Here is a 26,716-nt window from a genome sequence, read left to right as displayed (position 1 = left end):
CCGCGAGCTGCCCAGTGACACGAGCCTACCAGACGAGCTAAATCACTTCTATGCTCACTTCGAGGCAAGCAACACTGAGGCATGCATGAGAGCATCAGCTGTTCCGGACGACTGTGTGATCATGCTCTCCGTTGCCGACGTGAGTAAGACCTTTAAACAGGTCAACATACACAAGGCTAGCCTCCCGGGTGGCGCAGTGGTCTAAGGTGCTAGCTGTGCCACCAGAGATTCGAGGTTTGAGCCTAGGCTCTGTCGCAGCCGGCAGCGACCGGGAGGCCCATGGGGCAGTGCACAATTGGCCCAGCATCGTCCGGGTTAGGGAGGGTTTGGCCGGCAGGGATATCCTTGTCTCATCGCGCACTAGCGACTCCTGTGTCGGGCCGGGCGCAGTGCACGCTGACCAGGTCGCCAGGTGTACGGTGTTTCCTCCGACACATTGGTGCTGCTGGCTTCCGGGTTGGATGGGCATTGTGTCAAGAAGCAGCGCGGCTAGGTTGGGTTGTGTTTCAGAGGACGCATGGCTCTTGACCTTTGCCTCTCCCGAGTCCGTACGGGAGTTGCAGCAAAGAGACAAGACTGTCACTACTACCAATTGGATACCATGAAATTGGGGAGAAAAAAAGGGGTAAAAAATAATAAAAAATAACATACACAAGGCTGCGGGGCCAGATGGATTACCAGGATGTGTGCTCCTGGCATGTGCTGACCAACTGGCAGGTGTCTTCACTGACATTTTCAACATGTCCCTGATTGAGTCTGTAATACCAACAACCTTCAAAAAGACCACCATAGTCCCAGTGCCCAAGAACACAAAGGCAACCTGTCTAAATGACTCACGCACTCACGTCTGTAGCTGTGAAGTGCTTTGAAAGGTTGGTAATGGCTCACATCAACACCATTATCCCAGAAACCCTAGACCCACTCCAATTTGCATACCGCCCAAACAGATCCACAGATGATGCAATCTCTATTGCACTCCACACTGCCCTTTCCCACCTGGATAAAAGGAACACTTATGTGAGAATGCTGTTCATTGACTACAGCTCAGCGTTCAACACCATAGTACCCTCAAAGTTCATCACTAAGCTAAGGATCCTGGGACTAAACACCTCCCTCTGCAACTGGATCCTGGACTTCCTGACGGGCCAGGTGGTGAGGGTAGGTAGCAACACATCTGCCACGCTGGTCCTCAACACTGGAGCTCCCCAGGGGTGTGTGCTCAGTCCCCTCCTGTACTCCTTGTTCACCCATGACTGCATGGCCAGGCACGACTCCAACCTAATCATTAACCTGTTAGGGCTAGGGGGCAGTATTGACACGGCTGGATAAAAAACATACCCGATTTAATCTGGTTACCACTCCTACCCAGTAACTAGAATATGCATATACTTATTACATATGGATATAAAACACCCTAAAGTTTCTAAAACTGTTTGAATGGTGTCTGTGAGTATAACAGAACTCAAATGGCAGGTCAAAACCTGAGAGATTCCTTTACAGGAAGTGGCCTGTCTGACCATTTCTTGAACTTCTTTTCCATCTCTATCTTTTACTAAGGATCTCTGCTCTAACGTGACACTTCCTACGTCGTCCATAGGCGCTTAGAGCCCGGGAAAAAACAGAATGTCGTCATCCCAGCCCCAGGCTGAAACACATTATCGCCTTTCTCAAGTGGCCGATCAAGGGACTCTGGGCTTAGGCGCGTGACCCGACCGCCCCCGCCTTTGTGATTTTTTTCCTCTGTTTGCCGAAAAGGAGATTCCCTGTCGGAATATTATCGCTTTTCTATGAGAAAAATGGCGTAAAAATTGATTTTAAACAGCGGTTGACATGCTTCGAAGTACGGTAATGGAATATTTAGAATTTTTTTGTCACGAATTGCGCCATGCGCGCGACCCTTCTTTACCATTTCGGATAGTGTCTGGAACGCACGAACAAAACGCCGCTATTCGGATATAACGATGGATTATTTTGGACCAAACCAACATTTGTTATTGAAGTAGCAGTCCTGGGAGTGCATTCTGACGAAGACAACAAAAGGTAATCAAACTTTTATAATAGTAAATATGATTATGGTGAGTGCTAAACTTGCCGGGTGTCTAAATAGCTAGCCCGTGATGCCTGGGCTATGTACTTAGAATATTGCAAAATGTGCTTTCACCAAAAAGCTATTTTAAAATCGGACATATCGAGTGCATAGAGGAGGTCTGTATCTATAATTCTTAAAATAATTGTTATGCTTTTTGTGAACGTTTATCGTGAGTAATTTAGTAAAATGTTAGCGAATTCCCCGGAAGTTTGCGGGGGGTATGCTAGTTCTGAACGTCACATGCTAATGTAAAAAGCTGGTTTTTGATATAAATATGAACTTGATTGAACAAAACATGCATGTATTGTATAACATAATGTCCTAGGGTTGTCATCTGATGAAGATCATCGAAGGTGAGTGCTGCATTTAGCTGTCTTCTGGGTTTTGGTGACATTATATGCTAGCTTGAAAAATGGGTGTCTGATTATTTCTGGCTTGGTACTCTGCTGACATAATCTAATGTTTTGCTTTCGTTGTAAAGCCTTTTTGAAATCGGACAGTGTGGTTAGATTAACGAGAGTCTTGTCTTTAAATAGCTGTAAAATAGTCATATGTTTGAGAAATTGAAGTAATAGGATTTTTAAGGTTTTGAAAATCGCGCCACAGGCTTCAAGTGGCTGTTACGTAGGTGGGACGAATTCGTCCCGCCTAGCCCATAGAGGTTAAGTTTGCAGTCGACACAACAGTGGTAGGCCTGATCACCGACAACGACGAGACAGCCTATAGGGAGGAGGTCAGAGACCTAGCCAGGTGGTGCCAGAATAACAACCTATCCCTCAACGTAACCAAGACTAAGGAGATGATTGTGGACCACAGGAAAAGGAGGACCGAGCACGCCCCCATTCTCATCAACGGGGCTGTAGTGGAGCAGGTTGAGAGCTTCAAGTTCCTTGGTGTCCACATCAATAACAAACTAGAATGATCCAAACACACCATGACAGTCGTGAAGAGGGCACGACAAAGCCTATTCCCCCTCAGGAAACTAAAAAGATTTGATATGGGTCCTGAGATTCTCAAAAGGTTCTACAGCTGCAACATCGAAAGCATCCTGACTGGTTGCATCACTGCCTGGTATGGCAACTACTCGGCCTCTGACCGCAAGGCACTACAGAGGGTAGTGCATACGGCCCAGTACATCACTGGGGCTAAGCTGCCTGCCATCCAGGACCTCTACACCAGGCAATGTCAGAGGAAGGGCCTAAAAATTGTCAAAGACCCCAGCCACCCCAGTCATAGACTGTTCTCTCTACTACCGCATGGCAAGCGGTACCGGAGTGCCAAGTCTAGGACAAAAAGGCTTCTCAACAGTTTTTACCCCCAAGCCATAAGACTCCTGAACAGGTAATCAAATGGCTACCCGGACTATCTGCATTGTGTCCCACCCACCACCCGCCAACCCCTCTTTTACGCTACTGCTACTCTCTGTTCATCATATATGCATAGTCACTTTAACCATATCTACATGTACATACTACCTCAATCAGCCTGACTAACCGGTGTCTGTATGTAGCCTCGCTACTTTTATAGCCTCGCTACTGTATATAGCCTGTCTTTTTACTGTTGTTTTATTTCTTTACTTACCTGTTGCTCACCTAATACCTTTTATGCACTATTGGTTAGAGCCTGTAAGTAAGCATTTCACTGTAAGGTCTACACCTGCTGTATTCAGCGCACGTGACAAATCAACTTTGGTGAAAATCTCCTAGAGATGAACGTACTTTGGTGCAAAAAGTGCAAATCAATCCCAGAACAACAGCAAAGGACCTTGTGAAGATGTTGGAGGAAACAGGTACAAAAGTATCTATATCCACAGTAAAACGAGTCCTATATCAACATAAGGCCACTCAGAAAGGAAGAAGCCATTGCTCCAAAACCACAATAAAAAAAGCCAGACTACAGTTTGCAACTGCACATGGGGACAAAGATCATACTTTTTGGAGAAATGTCCTCTGATCTGATGAAACAAAAATAGAACTGTTGGCCATAATGACCATCGTTCTGTTTGGAGGAAAAAGGGGGAGGCTTGCAAGCCGAAGAACACCATCCCAACCGTGAAGCACGGGGGTGGCAGCATCATGTTGTGGGGGTGCTTTGCTGCAGGAGGGACTGGTGCACTTCACAAAATAGATGGCATCATGAGGTAGGAAAATTATGTGGACATATTGAAGCAACATCTCAAGACATCAGTCAGGAAGTTAAAGCTTGGTCTCAAATGGGTCTTCCAAATGGACAATGACCCCAAACATGCTTCCAATGTTGTGGCAAAATGGCTTAAGGACAACAAAGTTAATGTATTGGAGTGGCGATCACAAAGCCCTGACCTCAATCCGATAGAAAATCTGTGGGCAGAACTGAAAAAGCGTGTGTGTGCAAGGAGGCCTACAAATCTGACTCAGTTACACCAGCTCTGCCAGGAGGAATGGGCCAAAATTCACCCAACATATTGTGGGAAGCTTGAGGAAGGCTACCCAAAACCTTTGACCCAAGTTAAACAATTTAAAGGCAATGCTACCAAATACTAATTGAGTGTATGCAAACTTCTGACCCACTGGGAATGCGATGAAAGAAATAAAAGCTGAAATAAATTATTCTCCCTACTATCTTTCTGACATTTCACATTCTTAAAATAAAGTGGTGATCCTAACTGACCTAAGACAGGGAACTTTTACTAGAATTAAATGTCAGGAATTGTGAAAAACTGAGTTTAAATGTATTTGGGTAAGGTGTATGTAAACCTCCGACTTCAACGGTATATCTCCCTGACTAACTTCAAGCATCAGCTATCTGAGCAGCTTACCGATCATTGCAGCTGTACATAGCCCATCCAACTACCTACAAATCAAATCAAATCAAATGTATTTATATAGCCCTTCGTACATCAGCTGAAATCTCAAAGTGCTGTACAGAAACCCAGCCTAAAACCCCAAACAGCAAGCAATGCATGTGAAAGAAGCACGGTGGCTAGGAAAAACTCCCTAGGAAAAACTCCCTAGAAAGGCCAAAAACCTAGGAAGAAACCTAGAGAGGAACCAGGATATGAGGGGTGGCCAGTCCTCTTCTGGCTGTGCCGGGTGGATATTATAACAGAACATGGTCAAGATGTTAAAATGTTCATAAATGACCAGCATGGTCAGATAATAATAATCATTGTAGTTGTCGAGGGTGCAACAAGCACGTCCGGTGAACAGGTCAGGGTTCCGTAGCCGCAGGCAGAACAGTTGAAACTGGAGCAGCAGCATGGCCAGGTGGACTGGGGACAGCAAGGAGTCATCATGCCAGGTAGTCCTGAGGCATGGTCCTAGGGCTCAGGTCCTCCGAGAGAAAGAAAGAAAGAAAGAGAGAAAGAGAGAATTAGAGAGAGCATATTTACATTCACACAGGACACCGGATAAGACAAGAGAATACTCCAGATGTAACAGACTGACCCTAGCCCCCCGACACATAAACTACTGCAGCATAAATACTGGAGGCTGAGACAGGAGGGATCAGAAGACACTGTGGCCCCATCCGATGATACCCCCGGACAGGGCAAAACAGGCAGGATATAACCCCACCCACTTTGCCAAAGCACAGCCTCCACACCACTAGAGGGATGTCTACAACCACCAACTCACCGTCCGAAGACAAGGCCGAGTATAGCCCACAAAGATCTCCGCCATGGCACAACCCAAGGGGGGGGGCGCCAACCCATCCCCATATTGTTTTATTTACTTTTTTTGTTCTTTTGCACACCAGTATTTCTACTTGCACATCATCATCTGCACATCTATCACTCCAGTGTTAATAACACTGGATTTTTTTATTGTGTTATTGACTGTACTTCTGTTTATTCCATGTGTAACTCTGTGTTGTTGTTTGTGTCGAACTGCTTTGCTTTATCTTGGCCAGGTCGCAGTTGTAAATGAAAACTTGTTCTCAACTAGCCTACCTGGTTAAATAAAGGACTTGTTCTCAACTGGCCTACCTGTTTAAATAAAGGACTTGTTCTCAACTGGCCCACCTGGTTAAATAAAGGACTTGTTCTCAACTAGCCTACCTGGTTAAATAAAGGACTTGTTCTCAACTGGCCTACCTGGTTAAATAAAGGACTTGTTCTCAACTGGCCTACCTGTTTAAATAAAGGACTTGTTCTCAACTGGCCTACCTGGTTAAATAAAGGACTTGTTCTCAACTGGCCCACCTGGTTAAATAAAGGACTTGTTCTCAACTGGCCTACCTGGTTAAATAAAGGTGAAATAAATGTTTTTGTTTATAAAAAAAAAATGTCTGACATCAATGTGTGAGCAACTACAATAATTGAATATGGTCAATTTCAAACATTTGTATATAACATAAACATACTGTTGACATGTAGGCTATGGTGTAATGGAATGGTTTGCCTTGTGTGGTAGGTTTTGTGGGTTTTGACACTCTTATGTAGGTGTTATAACCAGCCATAAAATAACTCAATATATGTCACAACAGGTCCAAATATGTGTCATAACAGTGTTATGACCATATTATAACAGGCTATGACAAGTTATGTCAGCTGTTATGACATATTATGACATGGTTATGACTGTGTCATAATGTTTTATGACGCTGGATGTCAAGTACAGTGTTACCAAAGTGAGTCGTAAACAGCAAATGTGAGTCAACAACAAACAACAACAACCATGACGGTATCACATTTTTTAAATAACACACTCTGATGCGGCATTTATATGCACCTCATTTACTTTCAATAAACCAAATTGACGCACAAATTATAGATGTGCTGTGTCCTGTTCTGATTTCATAATTCATACCCTATGAAATGATTTATCCCTCAGATGGTCTTCTCTGATACTAGTTGGCTGTGGCTGAGCTCCAGATGGGGTCAGGGTTAGGGTTTGGACACGATTCCAATAATGGGTTGGCATGAACAGAGATTTTGCAATCTCTCCGATTTTCGGGAATCAGAACTGAAGCTGTGTCCAGCAAAATTCCCAGCGGTGGGCAGACAGGGGGTGAGTTCTCTCCTCAGCAGATATAAGGCCTTGGTCCTATAACTTCTCACGGAGTACCATCGTCTTTACAGAGGAGACACAGCTCAACATACAAACTGATAAACAGATATTTCCATCAAAATGTGGTATGTTATACTTTTCATATTCTTTCTTCAACAAAACCCTAGTCGCCTGGCAATTGTTGTCATTGCAGTACCAATCCAAATGAATCTCTGAAATGTCTTTGGACAATGGATCTTTGTAAAATGGCAGGGAAACACAGCTACTTAAATCTTTCAAAAAACATTCAAATTGCTCTAGCTAGAGACCTTTTCTAAATATAGGTTAACAAGCAAGCCCAGAGACTTCCTAAGTAAAGGAACCGTTAGTTGTGGTACTAGTGAGTGTTTGGGAGCTGTCTGTCAGTTGGCTCTGTGTGTGTGTACTGTACTTATGTGTTCCTTCTGTCCGCAGGTCATCCCTGGTAGTGCTCCTCGCGGCCTCCTGTGTCTGTCTGGAACAGGACAAAATCAAAATCAAAATCAAAATCAAAACCAAATCAATTGATGAGATGTCAGACAATTCAGGTAGCTATCTGTCTAACTGACACATAACCAACTCCCTGCCTTATGCCAATACGGGCTTACTTTTTCTGATTTAGATTGAAATGTCAACAAAGTGAGAGGGATGAAACGTTTTCAAACAAAAACATGTACATTTTAAAGATCATTGACAACCTTTCTTGTCCCATGTCTATGTTAAGGTGGGTGTTAGTGACACCATTGATGCAGAATATCGCCCAAAAATATTGGACTTACACATTACACGTGTGTTTTCACACGTGCAATTTGTCTATTTCCGAAACATATTATATTTGCTGGCCCATTGTGACTGGTTCGTGTAAGGATATCACTCACATTTCAATTACACTGTCACTCTCATCGGATGTTCTGAAGCCAATCTTCACTATGGATCCCCTTACGCAACTCTGAGCTGAGCAGACACAAGCTGTTCCTATTCAGCCTGTTGGAGAATACAGTAGCTGTGGCCAAAATGAGGATGTCACCATCACTTTCAAGTGAGAACCTTGTTAACCTCTTGGGGCTAGGTGGGACGCTAGCGTGCCACCTGTGGTGCACTCCATCAACAGCAGGTGCATTTCAAGAGCGGCAAATTTGAATCCAAATAAATGTCAAAATTCAAATTTTTCAAAAATACAACTATGTTACACCATTTGAAAGATAAACATCTCCTTAATCTAACCACGTTTTACGATTTCAAAAAGGTTTTACGGCGAAAGCATAAATTTAGAGTATGTTAGGACAGTACATTTACAAGAGTTGTGTGTAATGTTTTGTCAAGTCAAAGACAGGGTCACCAAAACCATAAAACCAGCTAAAATGATACACTAACCTTTTACAATCTCCATCAGATGACACTCCTAGGACATTATGTTAGACAATGCATGCATTTTTAGTTCTATCAAGTTCATATTTATATACAAAAACAGCGTTTTACTATGGCATTGATGTTGAGGAAATCGTTTCCCTCCAATAACCGGCAGTCAAGTCAGCGTCACAAATTAAATAATTAAAATTAGAAAACATTGGTAAAATATTATATTGTCATTTAAAGAATTATAGATTTACATCTTTTGAACGCAATCAACTTGCCAGATTTAAAAATAACCTTACTGGGAAATCACACTTTGCAATAATCTGAGCACTGTGCCCAGAAAAATACGCGTTGCGATACAGACTAGACGTCATGTTGGGGAGATCTAAAATCGAAAATACTATGTAAATAATCCATTACCTTTGATTCTCTTCATCAGATGTCACTTCCAGGTATCACAGGTCCATAACGAATGTAGTTTTGTTCAAAAAAGCTCATCATTTATGTCCAAAAATCTCCGTCTCGTTAGCACATGATGTAAGCCAGCCGGACTTCTCGTCATGAACGAGGGGAAAAAATATATTTCCGTTCGTTCAAACATGTCAAACGTTGTATAGCATAAATCATTAGGGCCTTTTTTAACCAGAACATGAATAATATTCAAGGTGGACGAATGCATAGCCTTTTATAACGTATTGGAACGAGGGTACCCAACATGAAGTAGCGCGCCAGGTGTCTAATGGGACATCACCGTTCCATGGCTCTTGTTCGGTCAGATCTCCCTCCAGAAGACTCAAAACACTTTGTAAAGGCTGGTGACATCTAGTGGAAGCAATAGGAAGTGCCAAAATATTCCTAAACCCCTGTGTTTTTCAATGGGATAGGTTTAAAGTCAATACAACACATCAGGTATCCACTTCCTGTCAGAAAATGTCTCAGGGTTTTGCCTGCCAAATGAGTTCTGTTATACTCACAGACACCATTCAAACAGTTTTGGAAACTTTAGAGTGTTTTCTATCCATATATAATAAGTATATGCATATTCTAGTTACTGGGTAGGATTAGTAACCAGATTAAATCGGGTACATTTTTTTTATCCAGACGTGCAAATGCTGCCCCCTAGACCCAACAGGTTAAGTCTCACGGCTCACAGCTATTATCCCGATTATCTTAAAAATCGATTCAGCAGCGACACACATGAGATGACAGGGATCAAAGAGAAGGCAAGCAGGGAGGAAAGGAAGGAGAGATCCTCAGTCTCAGCTTCCTCCAAGCTGGATGGTAAAATATGTCATTAGGAAAATCTACAGAGCATGAAAGCCTTGAAAAGTAAAATTCCTCAAAATCCACCTCTCATCAAACGTTTCAGGAAAATGTTTGAGAAGAGAAATGACACTAATTCCATCCTCATCTAGGTTTCTGCGTATTGTGACCTCCAAGGTAATTCTGTGAAAGCTAGCCTTGTCTGGCTCAAGTCATGACAACACTTATTTTTTTTAGATAATAGTAGATGATTAATGAATTTACTGAACTTTTGTCAGGTCAAAGCTAAAAGGTTCCAGAAAGCTACTACCAAATGCTATGTGTATTCAAGTGAATAGTGTTGATTTTAGCAAACTCAAACTCAAACTAAAACCAAGGCTGGAATTGTATTGAGGCACATTTCATTTTTCTGCAATAATCTTTTATGGTTGTGTTTGAGTTGCACAGCAGTAAGTGCTAGGTGGTGCTGAGTTGGGGATGTTTTAACCATATAGAGATTGTATAGAAATAATGTTGTTGTGTTTCTTGCCCAGACCTGCGCTTCAGGCGTATGGTTGGGGGCACCCTGGCCCCTCATGTCCCCTGGCAGGCCATGGTCTATCTGAGTAAAAACGTCATGAACGGGGGCTTCGCTGGGGGAGCTCTAATCTCTGACCGCTGGGTCCTGACCGCTGGCAGGAACTTGTTTGTCAGGAAGAGTAGGCAGGACACCCAGGGGAAAGAACCAATCATCCCCAAGGTGTACCTAGGCATCACGCGATACTCCCAAGCCAATGACTCCAAAGAAGTTGCTGTAGAAAAGGTGAGCTAGTATACCCATTACCATCTCTTTCAAACAATATACAGACAATTCAGTATTTACAGCAAGCAGAACTGCACTGGGCTCTCTCACCTACATCATCATTTTCAGTCTTATAGGTAGTTAGAGCACAAATACAGTAGATCGTCAAAAAAAAGGTCCTATGAATTATTCCCTTCCCCTTCTAGGTGGTTCTGCACCCAGGCTTCCAGAGCGTGTCAGACTGGGACAACGACCTGGCTCTGATTCAGCTGAAGGAGCCATTCACCTTGAGCGAGGCTGTGATGCCCATCCCTCTGCCTGAGAGGGGTGAGGACCTGGCTGAGGCAGCCCAGGAGAAAGGCATCATCACAGGCTGGGGTTGGGGGGTCCACTTCACCCCCGCTGAGTCACTGAAACACCTGGTATTGCCTGTGGCATCGCATAGCTTCTGTAAGGCAGAGTACAACCGTGGTGGCAGCACTCCAACCATAGACGACAACATGTTCTGTACTGGAGCCAGCAAGTACCAGGAGAATGTGTGCTTTGGGGATGCAGGCGGTGCCCTGGCAGTCCAGGACCCCAAAGACGGCAGAGTGTATGCTGCAGGGATCCTGTCCTTCGATAAGGCCTGTGCCGTGAGGAAATACGCTGTCTACATGAAGCTCTCTGCCTACATGCCTTGGATCAACAGTGTCCTCAGGGGTGACAGTGAGAAATCAGCCAGTCTCCGCTCCAGTGTAATGTCTGAGATGTTTTCGAGGCAGTTGTAGCCTCCACTCAGCACAGTTTCAGATATGAGAGCCGGGGCTCATAATCTCCATTATGCCTTTGCTAACAAAGTAATTTTCTGACTTGATCTTGTAAAACTCTCTCAAGTTTCGACTTTCATTGAGTGTGTGCCCCCGCCTGATTGAGTGTGTCTTCCGATGTTGATTTCAAAGGATTTTCAATAAATTAATCTCTCCTAAGAAGTTTGGTTTCCGATGTTTCACCTTATAACTTTTATTCACATTTTCTTCAACTCATTTTAGAATGCTGGGAAACATATTTTAGATCATCTCTACAAGCTGGAACCTTAGAGCATGTTAGAGCCATTAAAACAAGTAGCCTACAGCTAGGACATGAGACGATTTTGAAGTTCATTTAAGTAATGGAATTATTAAGGAAAATTGTTATCTGGCCAAGGAGGATATTGTGTTGAGACCAGCAAGGGTTTTTTAGTAGATTTGTCATGAAAATCATTCAAGAAGGAAATAACTTGTTCTAAAATAGAGCTACATAAACGAGGGTCTAGAATCCCTCCCAGCAGGGGAATGGAGGTCATGTCACTCCTGGTTAGTGACTAATTTAAATACAGAAGACAAAAGGCTTGTCATCACAGCTCAACACTAGTTAATAGCTCTCTTGCTTTGGAGCAGCCTGCTGTACCACAATTTGTTCAGTTTCAACAAGAGATATCTCAGAAATGGTGCCGAAGAGTATGGCTGATGTTTTACATGCCCGTAATCAATTGTGCTATTTTGTTAATTTTTTTGTGTTGTTTGTAACTTATTTTTTAACTTATTTTGTACATAATGTTGCTGCTACCGTCTCTTACGACCGAAAATAACTTCTGGACATCAGAACTGGGATTACTCACCACGGACTGGTAGAAGCTTTTTCCTTTAATCTCTATGTACTAGGGGCTATGTGGGACGCATGCGTCCCACCCCTGGTACACCCTATCAACAACAGGTGAAATATCAAGAGTGCCAAATTTGAAAACAATTAAATGTCATAATTCAAATTTCTCAAAAATACAACTATCTTACACCCTTTGAAAGATAAACATCTCCTTAATCTAACCACGTTGTCCGATTTCAAAAAGGCTTTACGGCGAAAGCATAAAGTTAGATTATGTTAGGAGAGTACATTGACAATAGCTGTGTGTAATGTTTTGTCAATTCAAAGACAGGCATCACCAAAAGCAGAAAACCAGCTAAAATTATGCACTAACCTTTGACAATCTCCATCAGATGACACTCCTAGGACATTATGTTAGACAATACATGCATTTTTAGTTCTATCAAGTTCATATTTATATCCAAAAACAGCGTTTTACTATGGCGTTGATGTTGAGGAAATCGTTTCCCTCCAATAACCGCCAGTCAAATCAGCACGACAAATTAAATAATTACTATTCGAAAACATTGGTAAAATATTATATTGTCATTCAAAGAATTATAGATTTACATCTCTTGAATGCAACCGGATTGCCAGATTTAAAAATAACCTTACTGGGAAATCACACTTTGCAATAATCTGAGCACTGCGCCCATAAAAATACGCTTTGCGATACAGACTAACCGCCATGTTGGAGAGATCTAAAATCGAAAATACTATGTAAATAATCCATTACCTTTGATTCTCTTCATCAGATGTCACTTCCAGGAATCCCAGGTCCATAACAAATGTAGTTTTGTTCGAAAAAGCTCATAATTTATGTCCAAAAAGCTCTGTGTTGTTAGCACATGATCTATGCCAGCCGAACTTCTCATCATGAACGAGGGGAAAAAAAATATTTATGTTCGTTCAAACATGTCAAACGTTGTATAGCATAAATCATTAGTGCCTTTTTCAACCAGAACATGAATAATATTCAAGGCGGACATTTGCATTCTCTTTTCAAACGTTTCGGAACGAGAGTACCCAACATGAACTCGCGCGCCAGAGTCTAATCGGCCACCACCGTTCCAAGGCTCTTGTTCGTTCAGTTCTCACAGTATAAGACTCAAACCACTTTCTAAAGACTGGTGACATCTAGTGGAAGCCATAGGAAGTGCTCAACAATTAATAAGCCCCTGTGTGTTTCAATGGCATAGGCTTAAAGGTAATTCAACACATCAGGTATCCACTTCCTGTCAGAATTTGTCTCAGGGTTTTGACTGCCATATGAGTTCTGTTATCCTTACAGACACCATTCAAACAGTTTTAGAAAATTCAGAGTGTTTTCTATCCAAACCTGAACAATAATATGCATATTCTAGCTTCTGAGTTGGTGTAGGAGGCAGTTAAAAATGGGCACATATTTTTTTCAAAATTCTCAATACTGCCCCCTAGCCCCAAGAGGTTGTTCCTTTTTCCCCCACGCTGTTTGTGGGGTGTTGCCTCTTTGTGTTTTGAGCAGTTAACGTATCTGCATTTTCTTGGTTTTGTGTACGTGTTTATTTCAGTGTGAAGAATAAACATGTGTTCGCTCCCAGCTGCGCTTTGGTCCTCTTCCTCATCACCCGACGACGATCGTTACACAGAGATGTTAAAAATCTGTTTAAAAAATCGTCAAAGAGTAATTATTTTAACCTAAAGCATTTAATAAAGACACTTATAGTACAATATTATGGGGAATAGGAATGAGAGGGCTACGTACACCATTTTAGGAAGGGATCACAGCAGTGATTGAATGAGGGTATGAGGCATGAGTTGAGGTGTTCAGAGGCTTGACCAGTGCAGGACAGGATTTGACTGGGAAGACAATAACACAAAAACACTACACAGTGAGACAAAAGAGCTAAGAATGAGTCATAGATGTGTAATAATGTGATTGTGTTTGTGATTGACTCTACACAAAGTAATGAGAGAAAATTGACAGGGGTTTCCTCACAGTGCTTGGAGAGGAAACATTCAATGTGCCAGTGGATGAGTGGGCCACATGAGACATGGCTTCCAGTTCATGTGAGGAGGTAGTTGACAATGGTAGTGGAGTGGTCATCGCTTGTTAAATCATGGAACAGGAGGGAATTCAGTTGGAAATACAAATAGCAGATACGTTCCCTTGAAGCTGAGCCATCGTAGGTTTGAACAACAAGTTTGTCCATGAAGATAAACACGGAATTCAAATCTCACCCACTTGGCAAATCAAAGTAGCCCAAGAAACTTTTTCTGAATAAAGCCCTGATCATCCACATACAGTACCTGACGATAACTGAGAACGGCAAGCAGACTGGTGGCAACCATAGGTCCCAGAGTGGGGGGGGGGGCAATTTTTTTGCCCTGGGACCCAGAGTTTATCCTTATCTGTTGACCTAACCAGGAAAACTCTGGACCCTATGAGGTATGACAATGATGAATCAGTTGTAAAAGGTTTTGTAAGGGCTCTGATGGAACCAGTTTTAACTAAATCAGGGCACATGGTTTTAATAGCTCTTAGGGCTCGCGGACCGCTACCGGGACACCTACGACAACATCCGGTGAAATTGCAGAGCACCAAATTCAAAATAGAAATATCGTAATATTAAACATTCATGAAAATACAAGTGTCATACATCATTTAAAAGCTTAGAATCTTGGCAATCGAACTGCGTTGTCAGATTTCAAAAAGGCTTTACGGTGAAAGCATAGCATTCGATTATCTGAGGACAGCACCCCACAATAACATATTTTCCAAACAAGCACAGGCGTCACAGAATCCCAAATAGCGATAAAATAAATCACTTACCTTTGAAGATCTTCCTCTGTTTGCAATCCCGAGGGTCCCAGCTACACAATGAATGGTCGAGTCCTTCTTTATATCCCAAATCAGTCTGTTTAGCAGGCGCCATGACTTCAGAAATCCACTCCTTCAACATGCAGACACCAGCACACCACTGAAGCCATTAAGAACTATATTCAAAAACACACCTGGTAAACTGTTCAATCACCAGGCACACGACTCAACATAGTTCAATGACAGAGACTGTGGACTTAGAATAAAAAATAAAAATTGTGAAAATTAATAAAATAAAGTTGCAGCTGTCTTTGATATGCTCAAAATTAACTAACTGCTATCTTGAAATGTAGAGAAAGTGTTTTAAAATAGGCATCCAATCATTTGAAAATTAGTCGAAAGGCTAAGTGATTCTCTTCCTGAGAAGAAGCTGACAGCCTTCAAACAGAGCAAAAAAAGTGGTCCCAAAAAATATGTCAAATTGAATCAAAAAATGATACAGCTGTCTTTAATAAGATCAAACTGAACTAACTGCTATCTTGAAATGTTGAAAAAGTGTTTTTAAATAGGCATCCTATCATTTGAAAATTAGTTGAAAGGCTAAGTGATTCTCCTCCTGAGAAGAAGTTGACAGCCTTCAAACATAGTGCAAAAAAAGTGGGCGTGAACATAGAATATTTTTGGGTCCAAAAAAATAATATACAGCTGTCTTTAATAAGATCAAACTGAACTAACTGCTATCTAGAAATGTTGAAAAAGTGTTTTTAAATAGCTCAGTCATATCACTCAATATGAGTCAAAATCTGTCACATCCAGGAGTGCTCATTATGTCAAAAATGAAAAAAATAACAACTCACAGCTGTGTTAATAGACCCAACTCAAACATCTGCTATCTTGAAATGTCCAAAAAAGGTATTTAAATGGGTCTACCAGACATCTTCTGGAGAGAAGAAGGCTCGATCTTTTCTCAAGAAGAACAATCTTCATACCATAAGACAGTTCTTCTTGAGAGAAGATAAGGTCAGGGACTCCTGTCTTACTTTCTGTCATGTTGAGATGGGTTTCCCTGTCTTACTTTCTGTCATGTTGAGATGGGTTAGTTCTTCTTGAGAGAACTAACCCAAAATTAGTCTAACTAACCCAAAATTAGTTAGGTGTGTCCATCCAGGGGAACGTCCCTGGTGGTGTGTCCTTCCAGGGGAACGTCCCCGGAGGTGTGTCCTTCCAGGGGAATCAGTGCCAGTAGCTCTTCTTTAAAGTCATTTCCATGAAAATAACAGACATAAACACACATCTGTGCTACATGGGTGTTGTCAGTTCTCTCATCAATAGCCAGGGGAAAATGCTCAGCCTGACTGAGCCCCTCCAGAACAATCCTATACACGTCATCCGCCAGAGCACAGACACGGCGTCCGGCTGATGTCACAGACAGGAGCACCTGTTTGACAGACGCAATTAGGCTATCCATAGACTTGTCTGTAGCCAATTCCTCCAAAACTGTCACCATGCATTTTTTAAACAGCTCTGCGTCTGTGAAGGGCATGTTGTGTTTGGTTAGAACCCAGGATGCTTTTAGGAAGCACTTGTGACCTCCTGTTGTTGGGTCAGGCCACGAAGGAGGATTCTACTGCCGTGTTTGTAGCTTGTAGTTAATGCTTCAGTGATTCTGCTTCAGGCCTCTGTCTGGGGCGGGAAGGCTACTTTGAAAGTACCATGTTTAGATTCATAATGCCGTCTGAGATTGAATTCTTTGCAAACAAGACACACTCTGGCTTGGCATTGGAGAAATATGGTAAGATGAATGGATCTCTCTGTCCGTTCTTCCCTGAAACTTTGATTTTCATTATCCACCTTTCTTTTGTTACTTTTTGAGAGCGACATGTTCTCTTGCTATCAAGCTCATTGTTCTGAATGAATGTTGACATTAATAAAGTAGTGTAGACTACAGTAGGCTACGTAGACCTGTTTTTCCCCACCAATCAACGCACAGAGAAATAAACAAAAAGTTATAATTGAATAGAGATATTGGTGATTTTATGATTTTATCAGATCTAAATTATTTTATTGTCACTGAATGTACTATGTACTAATCAAATGTGTTAAACATGTTAAATTTGTAGTGTAGGCCTATTAATTGTGCTAATATTATACGCTAATTATGTTCTGGCCCGCCCACTTTAACTCAGAAAAAAATTCTCCCGATGTCACGTCCTGACCATAGAAAGCTGTTATTTTCTATGGGAGAGTAGGTCAGGGCGTGACAGGGGGGTTTTCTAGTTTAGTTTTTCTATGTTGTTTTCTAGTTTTGTATTTCTATGTTGGGTTTTGTTTGGGATGATCTCCAATTAGAGGAAGCTGGTCATCGTTGTCTCTAATTGGAGATCATACTTAAGTAGGTGTTTTTCCCACCTTTGTTTGTGGGAGATTGTTTTTGAGTAGTGTATGTTTCACCTCTACATCACATTTTTTTTTTGTTCTTTAGTTTATGTGTATGTATTGAATAGTTTCACAGTTCAATAAAATATGTGGAACGATAATCACGCTGCACTTTGGTCCGCTCCTCTCTATGACAACCGTGACACCCGAAGCCAAATCTAGTTGACAAACCCTGTTTTATAGTATGTCATGGCCTTTACTGGCCAACTGCTGTTATGTTTATGATATACTATGGTGTTGTTGATGAACCCTGTTTTATAGTATGTCATGGCCTTTTCTGGCCAACTGCTGTTATGTTTATGATATACTATGGTGTTGTGTCACTAGACTTTGACCAGATATTATTGCATCCAAAGATCAACTGTACCTAGAACATAGATACAGAGCCACTTGTTATCAGGAAGGTGCTCTCTCAGAACAACGGAAAATATCTCAATGACTTGACATGTTCTGGTTGTGAATTCAGGCTACAAGGTAAGAATCTTCCCAGTGATTATTGTAAAGTGTGTAGAGAAATTAAATGTTTGGTTTTATTTTAGTATAGTGACTGACAGTAAAACACTCAGATCTAACAGTCCATTTCACCTGGGACAGCTACGTGACAGTTCAATCATACAAAATGGCACTAACTGGGCGTAGGCAAGTCAAATTCAAAAACATATTGTTCATATATCGTATTTGTATATCGTGGTTATTTTACAACTTATAAAAATGTTAATGTATCATAGTTGTAAATCATCTTTCAGAATATCAGAACATTTGTTGTTTTCTAAACTACAATGATCTCCTGCTTCCTGTGTAATTTGGTATGAAACCACTGAACATACTTTTCTTAACATTGATATTATGAACTGAATTCAGTAACAGCATAATAATATCATACCTGTTGAACAAAGCAACACACTAGAATGAGATAAATTATTAAAAGAGAAAGTGAGACATTATTATTATTATTATTATTATTATTAATATTATTATTATTGTTATTATTATTATTGTTATTGTTATTATTATTAATAATATTATTATTATTATTATTATTATTATTATTAGTTAAACTACATATTAGTCACGACTACATGTTCATGTGATGCATTAAATCACCTGACTGTTTGGATGTGTCTGTTAGAAAATGTTTTATTTCTAAGAGATAATGAATATATCAGAACAATTGACCTTCAATAATTAGTTAGTCACTGTGTTAACCACAACCAACATGCTGGATCTCTGTTTAGGGGTCAGTGCTCTAAAATGAGTCTCTCTGGGGAGAGGAAGGAAGGGGGCCCTGCCTCTAAAATGAGTCTCTTTGGGAAGAGAAAGGAGAAGGGCTCTGCCTCTAAAATGAGTCTCTCTGGGGGACATGACACCAAAGCTAAGAGGTGAGATGACAATTTGTTTAAGAATTATTAAAGAGTTTGTTTCTAAAATGTTACATCCCAAAAAAAAATTGTTTTGTTAAACACTATATAGCTGGAATGAAATGTTTGTATCCTTTATATTTTACTGTGATATGTGGTTGTCTCAACAGCACACACACACACACACACACACACACACACACACACACACACACACACACACACACACACACACACACACACACACACACACACACACACACACACACACACACACACACACACACACACACAGACACACACACACATCTATAGAATGTTAGTATGACACAATCATTTAGCCTACTCTTAATTATTGCCTAATATGTTGGCATGCATAACTTTATTGTTTTACTAATTCTGATTGTTGTTACAAACGGAATTCTGACAATATATCCATTATATCAACACTCTTCACTCCTGTTAAAACCAAAACGGGTTCTATCTTCCTTAATATACAGAACCACTAAAGTTCTATACAGAACCCTTTATAGGAGGTTAGGAAGTGTCTGAGTATACAGTATATATACAATATATATAGAACCGTTTAAAGGGGGTTAGGAAGTGTCTGAGTATACAGTATAAATAGAATATATATAGAATCAAATTTCAAATCAAATCAAATTTATTTTTATATATTAAATGTATTTATATAGCCCTTCGTACATCAGCTGATATCTCAAAGTGCTGTACAGAAACCCAGCCTAAAACCCCAAACAGCAAGCAAAGCATGTGAAAGAAGCACGGTGGCTAGGAAAAAAAAAACAAGCATCTCTGTTTTGTCCGAGTTTAAAAGTAGAAAGTTTGCAGCCATCCACTTCTTTATGTCTGAAACACAGGCTTCTAGCGAGGGCAATTTTGGGGCTTCACCATGTTTCATTGAAATGTACAGCTGTGTGTCGTCCGCATAGCAGTGAAATTTAACATTATGTTTTCGAATGACATCCCCAAGAGGTAAAATATATAGTGAAAACAATAGTGGTCCTAAAACGGAACCTTGAGGAACACCGAAATTTACAATTGATTTGTCAGAGGACAAACCATTCACAGAGACAAACTGATATCTTTCCGACAGATAAGATCTAAACCAGGCCAGAACTTGTCCATGTAGACCAATTTGGGTTTCCAATCTCTCCAAAAGAATGTGGTGATCGATGGTATCAAAAGCGGCACTAAGATCTAGGAGCACGAGGACAGATGCAGAACCTCGGTCTGACGTCATTAAAAGGTCATTTACCACCTTCACAAGTGCAGTCTCAGTGCTATGATGGGGTCTAAAACCAGACTGAAGCGTTTTGTATACATTGTTTGTCTTCAGGAAGGCAGTGAGTTGCTGTGCAACAGCTTTTTCTAAAATTTTTGAGAGGAATGGAAGATTCGATATAGGCCGATAGTTTTTTATAATTTCTGGATCAAGATTCGGCTTTTTCAAGAGAGGCTTTATTACTGCCACTTTTAGTGAGCTTGGTACACATCCGGTGGATAGAGAGCCGTTTATTATGTTCAACATAGGAGGGCCAAGCACAGGAAGCAGCTCTTTCAGTAGTTTAGTTGGAATAGGGTCCAGTATGCAGCTTGAGGGTTTGGAGGCCATGATTATTTTTATCATTGTGTCAAGAGATATAGTACTAAAACACTTTAGTATCTCCCTTGATCCTAGGTCCTGGCAGAGTTGTGTAGACTCAGGACAATGGAGCTTTGGAGGAATACCCAGATTTAAAGAGGAGTCTGTAATTTGCTTTCTAATGATCATGATCTTTTCCTCAAAGAAGTTCATAAATGTATTACTGCTGAAGTGAAAAGCCTTCCTCCATTTGCGAAGGCTGCTTTTTAGTTAGCTTTGCGACAGTATCAAAAAGAAATTTCGGATTGTTCTTATTTTCCTCAATTAAGTTGGAAAAATAGGATGATCGAGCAGCAGTGAGGGCTCTTCGATATTGCACGGTACTGTCTTTCCAAGCTAGTCGGAAGACTTCCAGTTTGGTGTGGCGCCATTTCCGTTCCAATTTTCTGGAAGCTTGCTTCAGAGCTCGTGTATTTTCTGTATACCAGGGAGCTAGTTTCTTATGACAGATGTTTTTAATTTTTAGGGGTGCAACTGCATCTAGGGTATTGCGCAAGGTTAAATTGAGTTCCTCGGTTAGGTGGTTAACTGATTTTTGTCCTCTGACGTCCTTGGGTAGGCAGAGGCAGTCTGGAAGGGCATCAAGGAATCTTTGGGTTGTCTGAGAATTTATAGCACGACTTTTAATGCTCCTTGGTTGGGGTCTGAGCAGATTATTTGTTGCAATTGCAAACGTAATAAAATGGTGGTCCGATAGTCCAGGATTTTGAGGAAAAACATTAAGATCCACAACATTTATTCCATGGGACAAAACTAGGTCCAGAGTATGACTGTGGCAGTGAGTAGGTCCAGAGACATGTTGGACAAAACCCACTGAGTCGATGATGGCTCCGAAAGCCTTTTGGAGTGGGTCTGTGGACTTTTCCATGTGAATGTTAAAGTCACCAAAAATTAGAATATTATCTGCTATGACTACAAGATCCGATAGGAATTCAGGGAACTCAGTGAGGAACACTGCATATGGCCCAGGAGGCCTGTAAACAGTAGCTATAAAAAGTGAGTGAGTAGGCTGCATAGATTTCATGACTAGAAGCTCAAAAGACGAAAACGTCATAGTTTTTTTTTTTTGTAAATTGAAATTTGCTATCGTAAATGTTAGCAACACCTCCGCCTTTGCCGGATGCACGGGGGGTATGGTCACTAGTGTAACCAGGGGGTGAGGCCTCATTTAACACAGTAAATTCATCAGGCTTAAGCCATGTTTCAGTCAGGCCAATCACGTCAAGATTATTATCAGTGATTAGTTCATTGACTATAACTGCCTTGGAAGTGAGGGATCTAACATTAGGTAACCCAATTTTGAGATGTGAGGTATCACAATCTCTTTCAATAATGGCAGGAATGGAGGAGGTCTTTATACTAGTGAGATTGCTAAAGCGAACACCGCCATTTTTAATTTTGCCCAACCTAGATCGAGGCACAGACACGGTCTCAATGGGGAAAGCTAAGCTGACTACGCTGACTGTGCTAGTGGCAGACTCCACTAAGCTGGCAGGCTGGCTAACAGCCTGCTGCCTGGCCTGCACCCTATTTCATTGTGGAGCTAGAGGAGTTAGAGCCCTGTCTATGTTCGTAGATAAGATGAGAGCACCCCTCCAGCTAGGATGGAGTCCGTCACTCCTCAACAGGCCAGGCTTGGTCCTGTTTGTGGGTGAGTCCCAGAAAGAGGGCCAATTATCTACAAATTCTATCTTTTGGGAGGGGCAGAAAACAGTTTTCAACCAGCGATTGAGTTGTGAGACTCTGCTGTAGAGCTCATCACTCCCCCTAACTGGGAGGGGGCCAGAGACAATTAATCGATGCCGACACATCTTTCTAGCTGATTTACACGCTGAAGCTATGTTGCGCTTGGTGACCTCTGACTGTTTCATCCTAACATCGTTGGTGCCGACGTGGATAACAATATCTCTATACTCTCTACACTCGCCAGTTTTAGCTTTAGCCAGCACCGTCTTTAGATTAGCCTTATAGAACCCTTTATAGGAGGTTAGGAAGTGTCTGAGTATACAGTATATATGGAATATATATAGAACCCTTTATAGGAGGTTAGGAAGTGTCTGAGTATACAGTATATATAGAATATATATAGAACCCTTTATAGGAGGTTAGGAAGTGTCTGAGTATACAGTATATATAGAATATATATAGAAACCTTTATAGGAGGTTAGGAAGTGTCTGAGTATACAGTATATATAGAATATATATAGAACCCTTTATAGGAGGTTAGGAAGTGTCTGAGTATACAGTATATATAGAATATATATAGAACCCTTTATAGGAGGTTAGGAAGTGTCTGAGTATACAGTATATATAGAATATATATAGAACCATTTATAGGAGGTTAGGAAGTGTCTGAGTATACAGTATATATAGAATATATATAGAACCCTTTATAGGAGGTTAGGAAGTGTCTGAGTATACAGTATATATAGAATATATAGAGAATCCTTAATAGGAGGTTATGAAGTGTCTGAGTATACAGTATATATAGAATATATATAGAACCCTTTATAGGAGGTTAGGAAGTGTCTGAGTAGACAGTATATATAGAATATATATAGAACCCTTTATAGGAGGATAGGAAGTTTCTGAGTATACAGTATATATAGAATATATATAGAACCCTTTATAGGAGGATAGGAAGTGTCTGAGTATACAGTATATATAGAATATATATAGAACCCTTTATAGGAGGATAGGAAGTGTCTGGGTATACAGTATATATAATATATATAGAACCCTGTATAGGAGGTTAGGAAGTGTCTGAGTATACAGTATATATAGAATATATATAGAACCCTTTATAGGAGGTTAGGAAGTGTCTGAGTATACAGTATATATAGAATATATAGAGAATCCTTAATAGGAGGTTAGGAAGTGTCTGAGTATACAGTATATATAGAATATATATAGAACCCTTTATAGGAGGTTAGGAAGTGTCTGAGTAGACAGTATATATAGAATATATATAGAACCCTTTATAGGAGGATAGGAAGTTTCTGAGTATACAGTATATATAGAATATATATAGAACCCTTTATAGGAGGATAGGAAGTGTCTGAGTATACAGTATATATAGAATATATATAGAATCCTTTACTGGAGGTTAGCCTGTCTGAGTATACAGTATATATAGAATATATATAGAACCCTTTATAGGAAGTTAGGAAGTGTCTGAGTATACAGTATATATAGAATATATATAGAACCCTTTATAGGAGGTTAGGAAGTGTCTGAGTATACAGTATATATAGAATATATATAGAATCCTTTACAGGAGGTTAGCCTGTCGGAGTATACAGTATATATAGAATATATATAGAACCCTTTATAGGAGGTTAGGAAGTGTCTGAGTATACAGTATATATAGAATATATAGAACTATATAGGGTTCTTTGATCAGAACTCTAGAGGTTCTTCTTCACTGAACTGATCTTCATTATATCCAAACACACTGGTGGTCAGGGAGGCATCTCTTTGTTTGAACGATGGCCCACGCCAACTCTGGCTGACTTTTTTACAATACATTATAATACATTACATTACATTACAATACAACTTTGTCCCCATTAGTTACAGCAAACAACAAACATGTCTCTTCTTACTCCGTAAGAGTAAATTATCTTTATTGTCAGCACTTCTATGACCAATTTTCTACTCTGAGAAGCTTTGTGGATATGGGCCCAGATTTCAAAATATTGTTATAAAAACTTTGAATGTTTGTTTAACATAATATTAAAAAATGAATATTACTAATTTAACCCACTGTCAAGACTGGGTTTAGTTGTTTTGTGCCACTGTTCTGGAACTTCCCGTACAGAACTGTCCGTGTCCACGTACGGTGTGGCGCAAAGCGGTTACGCGCAGAGTGGGCTGAGGTGATCTTGGGGAATAACAACGGAGTTCACTACAGTGTTGAGACACCGAAGTTTATTGTTCAATTAGCTTTTTGCTGAATGGTCAGGGACAGTATGAGTGTAAACAGTTCTTTTCACTCTCTATCCTTGTTTCATTTTGTGGTTCACTGGATTCATGATCATCATCGAGATGAGGTACAGAACAACCTGCTAGCTAGCCAAGCTAGTCGGTACAGCTAGGTAAGCTAGCTAGCTACTATACCAGCAGCATCCTGGTTATCCTAGCTATCAAATCAAATGTATTTATAAAGCCCTTCTTACATCAGCTGATATCTCAAAGTGCTGTACAGAAACCCAGCCTAAATCCCCAAACAGCAGGCAATGCAGGTGTAGAAGCAAGGTGGCTAGGAAAAAATCCATAGAAAGGCCAGAACCTAGAAATAAACCTAGAGAGGAACCAGGCTATGAGGGCTGTGCCAGGTGGAGATTATAACAAAACATGACCAAGATGTTCAAATATTCAAAGATGACCAGCATGGTCAAATAATAATAATCACAGTGGTTGTCGAGGGTGCAACAGGTCAGCACCTCAGGAGTAAATGTCAGTTGGCTTTTCATAGACGATCATTCAGAGTATCTCTACCGAAAACAGCAGGTCTGGGACAGGTAGCACGTCCGGTGAACAGGTCAGGGTTCCATAGCCGCAGGCAGAACAGTTGAAACTGGAGCAGCAGCACGGCCAGGTGGACTTGGGACAGCAAGGAGTCATCAGGCCAGGTAGTCCTGAGGCATGGTCCAAGGGCTCAGGTCCTCTGAGAGAGAGAGAGAGAGAGAAAGAAAGAAAGAAAGAAAGAAAGAAAGAAAGAAAGAAAGAAAGAAAGAAAGAAAGAAAGAAAGAAAGAGAGAAAGAGAGAATTAGAGAGAGCATACTTAAATTCACACAGGACACCGTATAAGACAGGATAAATACTCCAGATATAACAGACTGACCCTAACCCCCAACACTTAAACTACTGCAGCAGAAATACTGGAGGCTGAGACAGGAGGGGTCGGGAGATACTGTGGCCCCATCCGACGATACCCCAGGACAGGCCCAAACAGGCAGGATATAACCCAACACACTTTGCCAAAGCACAGCCCCCACACCACTATAGGGATATCTTCAACCACCAACTTACCATCCTAAGACAAGGCCGAGTATAGCCCACAAAGATCTCCGCCACGACACAACACAAGGGGGGCACCAACCCAGACAGGAAGATCACATCAGTGACTCAACCCAATCAAGTGTCGCACCCCTTCCAGGGACGGCATGGAAGAACACCAGTAAGCCAGTGACTCAGCCCCTGTAATAGGGTTAGAGGCAGAGAATCCCAGTGGAGAGAGGGGAAGCACTAACTGAAGTTTATTTACTGCTTTATCACTACATCATCACCGGTTGCCTGCGTTTCTTGTGGACCAATGGAGATACCCGGATGTTTCTTCCACCTGTTAAATCCCGTGGAGGGCTTCTCCCTCTCGTTGACGGATGCTGGCTACCTCTGTCTGGTTCTCCTCTCTTCACTAGATGGACAGTAACTTTAGTGTTTAAACCCTCTGTGTCCAAGGACCGAACTTTTGAATATTATTTTCGGGGCGCCTCAGTAGGCTGAACTCATGACTTTTTCAACAATGTTTTTTTCTAATAAAAACTAGTTCATTGCATCCACCATGGAGCCCAGTTTCATAACATTACCTTATGTCCCTAGTTATGAAGTAATCGTGAAAAAACAGGCCTTATTTCAAGCCATTTTTCACCCTGCCAGCTCCTATTAGTTCTATTGAGCACCATGGCACCAACTCTCCTTCTGAACGTTCTATTCCCAGCTCATTGGTCTGCGTCACAATATCAGCTATGCTACTGTTATCAATGAGACCTGTCGACATTAACCGTGAACGCTTAACTCAGGTCACTTATTGTACTGAGATGTATTGCCTTAGACCGCTGCACCACTTGGGAGCCCATATTGGTTTTCAGAAAAAAGTATTCAACTTAAACAAAACGCATGTCCCTGTCCTCTTTTTCAAGATGTGGCTGATTTAAGCAGCCAGAAGACATTGTTTTCATTAAGAATGATTTAATTGTTGTGACGATTTGTTGTATCTAAATGGCTGCTGGGTCATTTGATATGCATTGAAATCTTCATTCGTAGACATCGAATTGAGTGAACCAAATGGACAGGTCTAGCTCGTTGATTTGTAGATCTGACTCAGTTGCTACCTCAGATTATGAGCCTATCAGGTGTCGTGAATGAGTTATGTAGTTCCCACAGAATGCCACAGGGAAGAGCAAGAGAGCTACAAACACATACTATTTTTTAAGCATTTTTAATATTTTGTTAATCAAAACCTGTCTAAGCGTTGTGCTGTTTTTATTTTGATATTAGTTATTGTATTATATGTATT

At 41.0% G+C, this 26,716-nt stretch overlaps 2 protein-coding genes across 5 annotated transcripts in view; both read left to right on the top strand.

Annotated features, from left to right (window-relative positions):
- The first annotated feature begins 7,065 nt into the window (after positions 1–7,065).
- On the top strand, positions 7,066–11,466 carry LOC145867196 (haptoglobin-like). Its single transcript, XM_082971248.1, has 4 exons — positions 7,066–7,202; positions 7,531–7,643; positions 10,248–10,516; positions 10,702–11,466. The coding sequence occupies exons 1-4, from the start codon at positions 7,198–7,200 to the stop codon at positions 11,263–11,265; spliced, it is 951 nt and encodes a 316-aa protein (XP_082827374.1). The 5' UTR covers positions 7,066–7,197; the 3' UTR covers positions 11,266–11,466.
- A 6,179-nt stretch (positions 11,467–17,645) lies between these two features.
- The window catches only part of LOC145850252 (tripartite motif-containing protein 16-like), a 698,685-nt gene continuing 689,614 nt past the window's right edge, over positions 17,646–26,716 (top strand). For all 4 annotated transcript variants that reach the window (XR_014383242.1, XR_014383241.1, XR_014383243.1 and 1 more), the window contains exons 1-2: positions 17,646–17,867; positions 18,629–18,772. The gene's annotated coding sequence lies outside the window, so the exon portion shown is untranslated. The remainder of the gene's footprint in view (positions 17,868–18,628; positions 18,773–26,716) is intronic.

This window comes from Salmo salar, unplaced genomic scaffold, assembly GCF_965601325.2.
Source record: "Salmo salar unplaced genomic scaffold, fSalSal1 ptg000221l, whole genome shotgun sequence".
Lineage (NCBI taxonomy): Eukaryota > Metazoa > Chordata > Actinopteri > Salmoniformes > Salmonidae > Salmo > Salmo salar.
This window is presented reverse-complemented; position numbering and strand designations above follow the sequence as displayed.